At 45.4% G+C, this 14,482-nt stretch overlaps 1 protein-coding gene across 1 annotated transcript in view; it reads left to right on the top strand.

Annotated features, from left to right (window-relative positions):
• The window catches only part of TTBK1 (tau tubulin kinase 1), a 113,375-nt gene extending 101,408 nt beyond the window's left edge, over positions 1-11,967 (top strand). Inside the window, exons 13-14 of the mRNA XM_066611829.1 lie at positions 7,221-8,812; positions 11,565-11,967. Coding sequence (XP_066467926.1) covers positions 7,221-8,812; positions 11,565-11,967 — 1,995 coding nt within the window. The remainder of the gene's footprint in view (positions 1-7,220; positions 8,813-11,564) is intronic.
• The last annotated feature ends 2,515 nt before the right edge of the window (positions 11,968-14,482 follow it).

The following is a 14,482-nucleotide window of genomic DNA, read 5'->3' as shown; positions in this document are numbered from 1 at the left end:
TTCCAGGATATTCTAAGCCCCTGACAGTATCCAATAAAAATCTGTTCTAAAGAAAGCTGGAGTCTTCATTGTTGGCTGGCCAGCTGCATTTCTCAGGACTAAGGGCTCATCCATTTTTTGATGCCTGAAGTCACCTTGATAACTAATTTTCTCTTTCTCAGGCCTTACAGCTTCCACACACACAGACACAAAAAATATCCTCAGGGACCAGCATATCCTTCTTTTGCCTTATCTCCCAAAGCTGCAAGCTCGCTGCTGCTGCTGCTGTTGTGTAGTTGCTTTGCTGGATTAAGTATGATTTCAACAATTGGCAGTAAGACTTTAAAGGGCTGCAGAGTTGGCTCTCTGTTTCTGTTGCAAACAGACAGGATATGTATATTTGGAGAAGAGTTCAAATTTCCTTCAGTGACACTTATTCCCAAGTCAGTGTGTGCATACAACTGAAACTTCCTTCACTTCAGAGGGTCAGGGCACACCCAAAAGGAGTTGCTCTCTTGTTGCAGTTAAGTGACATATAGGGAGCAGACAATGGGATCATGCACTCCTTCCTGGGACTCCCCACACACAATACAACTGCCTCAACCACGGTTAAAAGAAATGTTGGCTCAGATCTTAACTGCAGTTAGGACTAGCAAGATTCCCCGCTTATCCAAGGTGAGGACCACTGATATATCCTTTAACTACAATTAAAAGCAAGAGGAGGGAATTCAATTTGGAGGCTGTGCAGAATCTTCCAGTTAAAGAGATCAGCTGCATTATACATTAATTAGCCTCTTGCCTCATCAGCTTTTAACCTGCTGTGCATCTTTTGGTGGTGGTGTATTTTAGTTTGCTTTTTGAAAAGTCAACTTAAGCCTTGGATTTTGCACAGGCAGCTGATTTCCTAACTTTTTAAGCGCCTTCTAGTGAAAACTTCAGGAACTAGAGTCCTCTTGGAAACACTGCAGAAGGACATAAATCTCTTTGGCAACAGTGCTTGTCATGGCATCAAGGGTGAGGAAGGCTTGGTGTTCCTTTCTTGAGAGAAGTGTTAGCTGTGGCTATGGAGGGAGAGCAGGAATGAGCCTGGAAGGACCAAGTTGTCTGAAGGGGTTCAAAAGTTCGTTTTCCTTGAGCCTTTTTATTCTTTCTGTCTCTAATCCCCCTTAGAACCTAAGGTAACATCCCTACCCTTTTGTACTGCAATAACATTGTATAATATGCTTGCACTATTCTGGGCGCAACAGAGCATGTGAGAAGAAGAAAAATATTGACGCTTTTTCAGAATAAAAGCACTGTATTATTTATGTATATAGAGAGACTAACACTGAGAGAGAATTTGAATTCTGTCTCCTGTATAAAAGCATGCACTGAATTTACCTGTATGTAGAACACGCTGTAAATGCTGCAGAGTACTGTAAGATCCTACACTTGAAATCACAACTAGCAAGCAACATCATCTTTTAAAAAATGAAAAGAAACAAAAACTAAAAACCGAAGCTGTGCAATGGATTTTGTGCCTTTTTTAAATCCATGTATGTTAATCCAGACAATCGGGGGAAAAAAAGCTTGTATACTACCAAAACCTTATTAAAGAATCAAAGGCGGAACTTTGTGATGTTGGTTTTCTTTTCAGTTTCACCTTCCTTAGAATGATTTTTGTTTAGTTATGCATCCTTCAGATCCATTGAAAGAACCTGGCTATTGGACAATACATATACCTTAGCACAACTGGAGGGCTTCTTCCTATAGGTTGCCAGAGGGCAGATTCTCAGTTCTGGGATTATATTTCATGTTGGTGGAAGACAGTTATCTTCTGACCAGTGTGTCACTACGGTTTGCATCACATGCTGCAGGAGGCCAGCTAGTCACCCCCATGATGGACGTCCTCCCTGGCGGTGGGGCAAAACCCCAGGCAGTGGGTGTGATGATGCACCATTGCCTCGCCCCACAGGTTTTTTGGCAATGACTTTTGATAGAATAGAGATAATTCACTGTGATTTGTTCCATTGCATTCTGCATGAAATTACACATTGAATGATATATAACATGATGGGATTATTTGAAAATGCCAAGATTTAAAATTTTTTGACCTGCACTCGTGTCACCCCCCCCCCCCGTGCATGTCACCCGGTGTGGCCCACAGCCCCCTAGCAATGCCATTGCTTCTGACTTCACTAGGGAGAAATATTTTTTCTCCTCTCCCAGATTGGAATTGTCAAGCGGCAAGACAACAGGGGTCCTTTGGAGCTTCATGGAGTGATTTTTGTCCCTCTTCTTTCTAGGCTGTGTTTTCCTGATCTGCCTAGGAGGCCCCAGGACACTGGGACAGGGAGAGCAAGTAGCATGAACAGCAACTCATCATTGCTCCGGGATTAGGAAAAAGCCAAAAATGTACAGCTGGATACTTTGTGGATAGATGCACTCAGGATACAGCAGGCAATGAAAAAGCTCTCGTTACACAGAGCTATAGCTGGATCTTCCTTTTCCTCTCCCTGTTCATTTCATAGGTCAAGGAGGCATTGCTTTTCCTTCATTCATTATTCCAAGGGATCCTCTACTCAACCGTCAAGCTCATTGCCTCCAGAAATATGAGAAACCTGTAGGCATTGTCTCTCCTGGACCTTAATACCCAAGGGCAGCAGGTGCTGGGTCCACCAAGGGAGAAGTCCCTTGACTGAGGCATCCATTGCATCCTCAGATAAGGAGGAATACTAGGTGACGGAGGAGGGAAGAGGAATAGCAGGAATCCTCCCAGTATTGCGACTTGGGGAGGTGTTTCTCTAAATTAGCCAAGGATAGCAACAACCTAAAGCCCTTCCCAGGTAAATGAAAATGGGGTAGGATGCAATGAATGATGCTATGGCTGCACCTCTTCTTATGCAGTATGCTGATTAATTCAGACAATGGTAGGTAGTTGGCGTGTTAGTATAGCTGCAGCAGCAAGCCAGCATGGGGGAGGCAAAGGCACAGAGCTAGGACATACAGTTTAAGTAGCTCTGAGAGCCACTTCTACATTCTTACTAGCTCAAGAGAGCTACTCCACTGTACTAACAGTAGAAAGCAATTGGCTATGTTTTTTAAATTTAGCGTTTTCTTTTAATCCAATTGTAAATCTCCTTTTCTTTTTGTATCCCATAGTGTACTCTCTGCTTGATCACAATTCCTTCTTGTTCAGCATTCAGTGCTGAGAGTGGGCAAGACTAGTATCTTGGCTGGCTGAAACTGGATTGATCTGGCAATCAGAAACTGGTCATTTGCCCTCCCAGGCAGGAGAAGTATGATTGATTGTACAGCAGCATCCCGGAACTGCCTGTAATTCCCTCCTCCAGCCTGTGGCCCTGGTGGCTCAGTGAACTGGTATCTGATCTGTCAGGCTCCTAGTCTGAACTCTGCAACTGCAGTAACCCTCCCTGCCTTTCTTACTGCACCCCCAGCACATTCTTTTTTCTACACCCCCACCTGTCACCCTTCTTTGCTTTCTTCTGCCCCATTGCTGTTTCTCCTCCCTCCCCTCCCTCCCATTTCTCCAGGAGGCTTTCTGTTGCAGTCATTTGGCAGCTTCCTAGCTAGAAGCAAGAGTAGAAATAAGAGACAACTGACATACTACTACAAGGCGCACAACCAGCCTGTCTATGAGGCCAACTGAGTTAGTTGCCTCAGGCAACAGACTGTTGGGAGGGGCACACCTCCATCCATCCACTTCTCTCCATTGGTCCTCTTCCTTCTCTCACTTCCTGGATTAAAAAAGGAAATGAAGGTGGAACAGAAAACAGGAGTGTAGTGGGTTAGAGTGTTTGCCTTCCTTTTCCAATCCATGGAACAGGAGGAGCACAGACTGGCACATCACCAGGTAATGGGAGCAGCATTTGGTTTGCTGCCTCAGGCTCCAAGAGCTAAAAATCTATTTAGATTTTAAAATTTTTTTAATTGCATCTTGATAAAGTATATTGTTTTATTTATGTTGTATATTGCTTTTAAGCTATCCTTCAGGCTGGAAAGGTGGGATAGAAATATCAATATATTTTATGTGCAAACTGTGTTCACTGGAACAAAGTCATAGCTCCTTCCCCCTCTGTTTCTGACTGCTGTGAGGCCAGTGATTGACCAAACTACGGGAGTTAGACCTGGAAAATCCAGGTTCAAATCCCCACTCAGCCACAAAGCTTCCTGGGTGACTTGGGTTAGTCACTATCTCTTAGCTTTACCTACTTCATAGGACTAAAGGTGGGGAGGAACTTTGCACACCACCCTGAACTCCTTGGAGGAAGGGCAGTATAAAAATGTGGAAAATAATCACTCTTTTCTGCCCCTGTCCAGGGATTCGTCCCTCTTTGGTGTAATTCTTGTTGGGTATTGGGGAATGTTCATTCAACCATTCTGATGCTGGAAACATGTTGGGACATTCATGGAGCTGATCAGTACCATGTCACATGGTAGTGTGAATTGACCCTCATTCAGTCCTTGATGTCCTTTGCCTCTTTGTTTAGCATTAGCCAAGAGAGCAGGAAGCTTATTGCCTGGACAACCCCCAAAGTGGCTCAGCTATGCAAAGCTTTGGAAAATCAACATATTCCACGGTCAGGATGCCTCCAACAGTGCTTTTACATGTACTGCTATGTATGGGGGCATGAACTGAACGATATGGTGCAACATGGTGTAACTAAGGAGGCCTGGATCTTGTGAGTGCCAGAGTGGCAGATCCTTGAAGCACCTCATATATGCTGCCTTCAAACGGCAGGATATAAATGTACAAATTAAAATACCTTTTGGTCTATGTAAGGATGGGAACAAGTGACCTTGGAAAAAAAGGGGGGTGAGCACAACAGCAGTTTCACCTCATTGCTTTGTGAAAACTTGCAGTTTGTTGGGGGAGGGGGCAAAAAAGGTTCCCTTCCTCCTGCTGAAAGTGGGGTTGGCATTGTTGGTTAGCTGCTAAATATCCAGGGCCCTCTGATTGGTCCAGTGTTGATTTCTGAGGCCAACTTTGTGCATATTATTTTCCTGTAGTGTTAGTGAGTGACTCTCTCCAGGCCCAGCCAGGTAGGAAGGCAGAGTTGGCCCGAACAGATCCACTGCCTGATGACTCTGTGAGCATCAAAAAAACCCCAGAAACAAACAAAAACAAAAAAGCAACTTAACCTGTTCCTTCCCACACAATCATTTTCAACAGAGCAGGAAGTGCAGGTCATGCTGCGAACTTTCTGTCTTATTTAAAGGGACTGCAAGGAAAGACTAAGAAAAGCAGTTCCTTCCCTGCCTTTGCAACTTCCTTGCACAATCCCTTTAAATTTAAAGGGACCACACGGGGAAGTGTGAAGTGAACAAAGTGAATCACTGCTGTCTGTGCAGTTGATTTGGGTAGCGGCAGCAACATTCCTAAAGGGATCGCATGAGGATGGAGAGAAGTGAGTGGGTAGGGAATAGCCCCTGCCATTCAATGTGAGCCTCATTTTTTTGTGCCATGTATGGGCCAGCCCTATAGGAGGGGGTCCATGAAAGACTGTTTGGTCCCCTAAAACCTGAGGGCAGCTCTCCTACAGAGCCTAAGTAAGCATTTTAAATTCTACAGACACATTCTGTGCATGGCAGGAGCCATACATCATCTTGTTCATTCACAGAACGCTTAAGAGATTCAGATCAACATGCCAATTCGGGGGACATCCACTAAAATTGAGTGTTGGGAGAGTTAGAGCAGACATAATAAAATAAAATATTTCTTTAACCAGAGTGTCCTTAATTTGTGGAACTTCTTGCCACAGGATGTGGTGATGGTGTCTGTCTGGCCTAGATGCTTTTAAAAGGGGATAAGACAGATTTCTGAAGGAAAAGTCCATCCCAGGTCACAAGCCATGATGGGTATGTGCAATCTCCTGATTCTAGAAGTTGCCTACCTCAGAATGCAAGGAAGTGGCACCAGGTTGCAGGTCTTGTGTGCTCCCTGAGGCATCTGGTGGGCTACTACTGTGAGATGCATGAACTTGGACTAGACTAGAATAACTTGGCGTTATTCAGTGGGGCTCTTCTTATATTCTTAAACTATTATTGTAAGCATCTTGGCTTATAACTCTCAACTATTTTCAACTGTCAACTATTTTCAGTTGTTTTCACTGCCAATAATCTGCCTAATTCTTCCCACTGCCATAGAGGAGAAGATAAGCTCTGGTGGATCAGACCAAAAGGTCCATCATGCTGGCTTCTCATCAACCCAGTGCCTCTGGAAAGCCCATAAGTAGACTTGGAAAGCAAAGGTCTCTCTCCATTGCTCCCAAGTAGCATATGTTCAGTGGCAATGCTGACTCTATAGCTAGAGGTTCCATATGGCCATCGTGACAAAGTACTTCCTGTTGTCAACATCGAACTTGCCTCCTACATTTCTTGAGGTGGTCATCAGTTCTTGAGTTTTGAGAGAATGCTAAACAAACAAAAAAACTTTCCCATTCACAATAATCTCATACCTCTCTGTCTTATTTCTGCATATTCCAGCTCTGATGGAATTGTTTGCCTGTAGAACAATTTGTTCTACATCCCCCTTCATGTTTTACTTATTATAGCCCCTTTTCATACTGTTTCAAGCTACTGTGAGCCTTATGATATGTCACAATACCATTCTATTTATTCTCTCCACGTACAGGGATATTGCTGCTGTATATCTCTCTCCCTCCTCATCTTGTACTCTTTCCAGTGGTGTGTGTGGTGGTTGACTCCATTAGGGCCCATGAGATTGGCTGATGCTGTTACTGAATAATAAACTTCTGCATTGTTACCTCTCAGGAGTGTTCATTACATGTCACACAAGTAGGAGAGCTGCTGCCTCTCACTTCACTTTAGCAGCATGGTCTAGATTAGAGAGAGGCAGCTGCCTCTCATTCTCTCCTACTTTTATTATTATTTTTTCTGGGTATTCAAGAGGAAGCCCTGAAAAAGCATGAGTGGGACCAGGGGACTGAACTGCTTGTCAGACATCCCAGCAGATACTTTTTAACATTAAACCCCAGGGTTTCATACCATGTGTGGTAATGTATCCTTCAATACACCTTCATCTCTTTGAGATCTATCCCCATGAAGAATCTCCTATATCCTGACATTTTACATTGCCATGTTCTGTCTATGTTCTTTTACAGTTCTGCTTTATTCTTCCAATGAGATGGTGATCAGATCAACTGCAGTTATCATGCCATTGCTCATGTAGTGTTAATGCTCTTGTGACCAGTTTTTTTTGTTTGTTTCCCTTGTTCCAGGTATTCACTCTGAAGCCTTTCGAAATGAATGGTCTCCCCAAGGTGGTGCCTTTAAGTTTGCCTTATCAAGACTTCAAGAGGGATGTGTCGGAAAACAGGGAAAGATCTAGAATCCTGCAGCGTGTAAAGAAGGTGGATTTCTCAAATGTTGTCTTAACAGCCCCTTGCAAACCACCTGCAGTTCATCTGGAAATGGCAAATGGCAGGTATGAGGAGGAAGAGGAGGAGGAGGAGGAGGAAGAAGAGGATGGTGAGGAAGTTGCTGAATTAGAAGAGCTTGATATGCGAAGTGACTCAAGCAGTGATGTGAGCCAGAAAAGTACTGAGCGCAGTCAGGATGGTGCTCCATCCACCCTCTTGGCTGATGACCAAAAGGAGTCCAAGGGCCGAATGTCAGCTGCGGAAGGTGACTTGGAACTTGAGGAAGGCTCCAAAACATTAGTTCTCTTTTCACCAGGGGACATAAAGAAGTCTCCAGTGAACACAGACTTAGTTCCTGATGTCGACTTAGGGACTCTTGCTGCTTTGACACCTCAGAGTGAGAGACCCCAGCCTATGGGGAGCCAGCTGGATGTCTCTGAGCCAGGAACATTGTCCTCCATTCTGAAGTCAGAACCAAAGCTTCCTGTTGCTGTGGCCACAACCTCCTCCCCTTTTACCAAAGTGGAACGCACATTTGTTCATATCGCTGAAAAGACCCATTTAAACATCATGTCTTCCGGTGGGCAGCTGTTGAGGCATGAGGAGTACTACCCTCTAGGCCAGTTTGAAGAAATAATAATGGAGGAAAAGCTAGAGGAAAATCAGGTGCTAGTTGAAAATGGAAACATAAACTCAGCTCTGGAAGGGGGAGAGATGGAAAGCTGTGCCCTCTCAACAAATCATGTTGAAGCTTCCTCTGAAATGGCAGGGGAACAGGCACTGCTTCTCAATGGTGTCTCTAAAGTGGAAGAGGAAGAACTGGAGCTTAGAGGCAAAGTTGCCCCTGAATTGGATTTGGATGAAGCTGACAAGCTGGTTTTGGAAGAACCTGGCCTTGAAAAGACAATTCTTGTGACAGAATCCCCGAAGCAAACAGAACGGGTCCCAGATATTCCCAAGGATGGTTCCAGAAAGCCCCTGAACTTCATGTATAGAAGTCGGATTCCCATCTTGCTCTCAGAAGAGGACACTGGTTCAGAGCTTTCAGGCTCTCATTCTGGCAAAGAGAGGCTGTACAAGAGGCTGAAGCAACAGGACTTGGCCCGCCTAGTGATGGAGAAAAGGCAAAACCGCCTGCTCAGGTTAGCTTCAGCTGCATCATCCTCAGCTTCTTCCAGTGATGAGAGGCGGCGAGCTTCAGAAACGCTGTCTGCCACTGGCTCTGAGGAAGACACCCATGACTCAGATGATTCTATCCCTAGGAAGATGGGAAATCAGGAGAAGCTTCCCCTGGCAAAGAGGGAAGAGAGGAGCTTAAATACCAGGAGCAGAATCCCTCGTCCCATTGTGCCTGTCAAGCCACCTGTGATAGAACTGAAATATGGAAGCCCCTCTGCTCTTCCTCCACCAACATCAGCTAGCAGTCCAAGGGATATAGCTATGACAAGCAGGTAGGTCTGTGAGTGAGGCTATGGTTTGTTCTGAAGCAGAGTGCTATTTTGGGCAGCTTCTGAGTCTCTTAGGTGCCTCTTTTTCCCCTTCTAGTCACCCCATCTGCAGGGCTGTAATAGTTCCGTTTCCTGCAGACCAGCCATGTGGTGAAGATATCTACTCAATGCCTGGACCTTTACCATCCCAGTAAAGGCTGGCAAGATTCAGAGCCTGACCTGGAGCATGGAGGAAACAGAACTTTAAAAACCTGCTTCACTAAATATATAGCCAGCAGAAACCAATTGTTTTTTATAGAGCTCAGATTGGTTGCTATCAGGAACCTAAACAATCCACTGCTAAGGTGTATTCCTGACCTAAGAAACCAATTTGGTTTGTGATAGTCAAACACTCTAGTTTCCACCAGCCATCTCAACAGGTAACAAATCTCAGTAGGGTAAAAATCAATTACATAGCATTATGTAGGCAAATACAATAAACCTGTCTCCCCAACCTGTGTAGTCTGAAATGTTTAAATGTCTAAAAATCTACTAAGCATTTATTCAAAACAAGAATATCTTAGTATTTTTATGAAGCCAACCCAAAGCAGAGATACATAATAGATATCCCATTTTTTAATCTATCCAATTTTTTAATCACTAGAGATGGTTCAGATGGAACTGGAATATGTATGATGTTTCTAGAGGAGTAAATGTTATTTTCTGAAACATTAATGATATCTACAGTGTGGAACTGGAGACTCCATCATAAATCCTCATAGGTGATTCATAAGTTCTAATCACTGAGCAGTTCAAGTGGGAATTCTTGTCTGTTGGCTACACTGAAGACCTCATGCCCTGCATCCCATTAACCCAATGGTTCCCAAAGTGCTTTGTGGCAAACATCCAGGGGCATTGTGGGATGCTCAACTGCAGCATTACGCCAAAGACATGAGCAGAGGCTTGGTTTGGCTGGCAGAGCTCTGCGTGCTCGGTTTTCAGCACCTGAAAAGCCCATCCACACACCCTGAGCTTCATACCACTGTTTTCAGGGTCACTCTGTGGTCCCGTAACCCAGAAGTAATTGGTGGTGACCTCATCACCAACTACTTCCGGGTGCTGAGCTCCGAGTCCACACAGCCAATATTAAGAAAACTAAACAACCCAGGGAATCTTGGGATCCCATTGTCACTCCCATCGCACAATTTAAACAGTTCAACAGCACTATTCTGCACATCGTGCTGATTAAGGGGTCTTAAGATATATAGCTTATTTCTGCTTGAAGCAGCCCTCTTATTACTTCTACTGATTCCACTCCCTATCCTGTTATGGCAGGGTCTACTATATTATTGGTGGGATGTTTTGGAATCTCCATGTGCCGTAAATCACTGATAATGGACTCTAGTGAAGAATCTTGTACCATGGCTGCCATAGAATCCTAGTCCATGGAGCTTAAGTGCAACTTCCACTGAAAGCGTTTGTGGGCAGGATACAGTGCTGATTGGGACTTAGGCACAAGCTGTCTCTTTTAATTCCAGTCCTCTGGTTTTATTGTGCCTCTTGCTTCTCATATTTTCTGAGGTTCAACCTTCTTTCCCCAGTAAGAACCATGGGAAGTAAGAGCTGCTGTGCTAGGATCAACCAATGGGCATGTAGTTAGTAGAATGGGCTTCTGACAGTGGCAGCAATCAGAGAAATCTTCATCAAGCAGGACAGGAAGGCAGTAGCACAAGCTGCCAATTCCTTGGGCAAGCATTGTGGGAGGGCCCCTCATGTTTGAGCATAGGTGCCCTCCCTGTAGTTGGGCTCTTTTCCCCTACTGCCATGCCTACTTACCTGTCTGGTTTTCAGCCAGCTGAAAGGTCCCTGGGAACAACCAGGGGGATTGGCAGTGGGCAGGGAAAGCAGCCAGTTGCATGCTGACTCTTCCCACTTCTCCCACCCTCCAGGCAATCATCTTTGACAGTGATGGAGCAATGCATTTTGCTGAGCATGTTGCTCTGTCACTGCCCACCATAAATGGGGCTTCAGGGGTTGGCTGTGAGGTCCCTAAGTGGAGTGTGGGCTCTTGGCAAGTTCACTTCCATGACTACTTGTCCATGCAGGTGACATCCCATCATCATGCAGACAACAGTTTTATATGCTGGAATTGTGTTGGGGCTAAGAGACTGAACAACAAATCAGGATGGTCCCAGTTCCAATGTCACCTGTACCTCACACTCCCCAGATGGCTTTAATCAAGCCATATAACCAGGTAATACCAGTACTCTGAATCAACCTGAAAGTGCTACACAAATGCTAAGTATGGCAGTTTACTATTAGCAACAGTATTAATATGATTAATCAATACAAGTGGCCCGCTTTCTAAGGAGGAAAGAGGCGTGCAAGCCAGGCATCCTTCTGCTCAGGAGTTTGTGTGCAGTGCCCAAGTTGGGCCAAGACTGTTCCTCTGCCATGGCAGGGTGGCACTGATTCCACCACAATGGGGGCAGTCATGGTATCTGTGTCTGTAGAGTGCCTGCCTGCACCTTCGGGTGTGGCACTGATGAGGACTCTGGCCATGGGGTGAATAATGTTAAGTTGCTATGTGTCATCAGGCACTGCTCAGCCCTTCCTTATTTGGCCTTATTCAGAGTTTAAATCAGTTGGTTGTGCAAATCAGTGAAAGGCTTGGTTTGGCTGGCAGAGTGCAAATCAGAGTGCAAATCAGTCATTTACTGCTGGCATCTCTTTCCTTTCTTCCCATCTCCACTTCCTCTTTGTTTGCTTCTTGTAGGCTTCAGGGACAAAGGCCATCTGGGAATGTGTCTGGTGATTCCCGAATAAAACCGACACCAACGCCTGCTGTACCTCCCTTGCGGAGCAGTCCGAGGAAGGCCCCCCATGCTCCGCCTAGGAGTCCCATTCTCCCTCCAAGAAACCTCAGTGCTTCCCCTAAAAGCCAGTCACTGTCCAGAAAGGAAAGTCCATCTCCTTCCCGACAGCATCGACCAGGGGCCACACTTCCACCGCGGGCCCCACCTTCTTCCAGAGTTTCCTCCAGAGTGCAGGCAAGTGGGATGTCAGGAGAGACCCTTGTGTCTCCAGCTATGATCAGAAAAGGACAAAGAGGCAAAGCCCAAACTCCAGCAACCAAAGGAAGACATGTGTCCCAGGACGGCAAGTCCACTGCAAGATAATGATCTGCTGCTGCCAACCCTTTGACCTACCAACTGACCATCTTGCCAGGCTGGAGGAGCCTCTGCGTTATAGTCTACACTCGAGATGCTGCAGCACAGCCGTACGTGTCGGAAACACAAGCATATAGCAGCTAGCCGTACTTCCGTGCTTCACTTGCCCACCTGCCCACGCTGTCTCAATCCAGCTCCTACCTGGCTGAGATCTTCCTGGCCAGCTCATGCTTGCTTGCTATTGCCAACCACCAAGCAGTGACTCAGGCAGCCTGCCAGTGCCTGACTCTCCTTTTCTCTCCTGCCGTCTCTTTCATTTCTCAGTTAGCAATACCAGTCTCCTTTCGAGACCCAACAGTTTGGTTAGGGGAGATGGCCTTTTATAAAGCATCAGCCAAAAGCAATGGAGAAATTAAAAGGGCTGCACTTACCTGGAAGAGAGGAGTCTGTGTGAGTTTCTAGATTGTCTGGATTACCCAGTGCCCCCATTCCCCCCTCCCACCCTTTGGAAGTGCTGCCTGTCCACCCACCTCTTCTATTTTCACCCAGAATAGTGAAGAACAAAAGTTACAACCACACTCCTCGCTGGCTGCCCCGCCTACGGTACTGAGCAAGAAGAATGTGTGACTATAACAGTAGCCCACAAGGAGAGGAGCTGTCATCTCTGGCACTAAGGAACGTGTTATGGGGGAGACATGTTGGGAAGGGCTTTCCTTCCCTACAAGCATGTAACTTGCTGCAATCTGACCTTGCTGTATTCTGAAGTGAAGGGACATTAATTCTGCTTGCTCAGCGATAAATCTGTAAGTGAACTGGTCACTAAGAGCTAGTGCTTTGTGCAAAGGCCACAGCAGGAAAAGCTTCCTAGGGACCCTTTTAAAGTTGTCTCCTTATTGGCAAAAACAGCAATGAGGTGCCAAAATGATCTTTACATCTCAAAGTATGATCTGCAGGGACAAAGTGATTCTGTCATGTAGGGTTTCCTCTGAATTCATATGCAAGTTACAATGAATAGGTGATTGCCTCTCCATCTGGGTCTTTTCCTCGCAATACTGTATTGGTCGTGCATGGCCGTAGGGTCATTTGAAAAGCTTTCTTTGTCCAAATGCCTTGTGATGGTGGTATTTGCTTGCTTCTGAAGCACAGCTGCGAGATTTTAAGTGGCTCGAGGATGGGGTATGATTACTGTCTTCTGCAGGGCCAGGTTGCAGGGTGGCACTTGCTGGCATATGGTGAGCTTCTTGAGGTGGCACTGGCCCATTTACTGGTCGTTTTCACATATCCTTGTACTCATCCTCACATCCCATACTTCCCCATCCTCTTTGCCTGAGAAATTGGAGCCACTGACTTGCTGACAAGGTCAGGAAAGCACATTATATAAAAGCTTATACGTAGGAGCCCATCTTTAAGGAGCACAAGATTGCAGCAAAAATGCTAAACTTTGAAAACATAAAGGAAGCCTAGCCAGATATGGCAACGTTTGTCTGATTCTACAGACTGCAGTGTGGTAGAGACCAGCAGAATCAGTTAGTTTTAGGGATCCTCACCCTGGGTATCCTTTCTTCCTCAGCTAATAAGGAAGGCAACATGAAGAGGAAAATGAACCTCCCTAATCTATCTAGGCAAGTGTATTCTGGTTGCTAAGCTAAATACTAGAAGCTGACGTTAGCTGTTTATTTAGCAGGAGGAGAAGGTTCCTTATGGTATACCAGCTCCTCTGGAAGAAGTCACAGCTCTGTTACTCCTTTGCTCAGTGGTAATCAAGGGCCCAGCTGTAGAGGCAGATCTTTGGTCGCTATTAGTCAATAGGTGATTAAGGCCCAAGGTTGCCTATACATGTCTACACCACTGGAGGAATGGTGGTTCTCTTTATAACTCTGTATTAGAGCAGATATCTAGATGACAAAGTTATGTTTTTATCATGGCTTTCACTCAATGAACCATGGGAACTATAGTTCCTCCCAATGGGCTATTGTCTAGAATTCTCAAAATTTCCGGATGGGAGCCACAGCTGGCAAACCTTTGTTTGCTTTGTATCAAGTGTGGGTGGTCTCAGCAAAAGCCCTGGCTGACTTTGTGAAGCTAGAGCTGCTGCACGTTTCTAAGAGAAATGAATTTGCAGTGAGGTTTTGAACACAAATGCCTCATATTCTAACAGTATTTTTCTTCTATATTTTCTTGCACTGTATTTGTACCTCCTCAGCTCTGGTATTCCAATAATCGCTCAATGATATATGTGAGGTCCCCCTTGATGCTGTAGTCTGTGTGCATCAAGCCCCCCAAAACCACCTAGGTGGAAGAGCTTTGCAGGCACACATCTTTTTGGACACAGTTTTCAAAGGTTGGCTTAAATCCTGGCAAATGACCCACATCATCTTTCAAACCATCCCCTCCTCACCCTGTCATTCTGTGTTTCCACCCTTCCATTGCTATGCAAACGCCCCCCCTCCACTTGTTCATGAATTTTTGTTACAATTGTTCACTATCACATGCATTGCCATTTTGCTATGGTGGACAGATTTGC

Source organism: Tiliqua scincoides, chromosome 1 (assembly GCF_035046505.1).
Source record: "Tiliqua scincoides isolate rTilSci1 chromosome 1, rTilSci1.hap2, whole genome shotgun sequence".
NCBI lineage: Eukaryota > Metazoa > Chordata > Lepidosauria > Squamata > Scincidae > Tiliqua > Tiliqua scincoides.
This window is presented reverse-complemented; position numbering and strand designations above follow the sequence as displayed.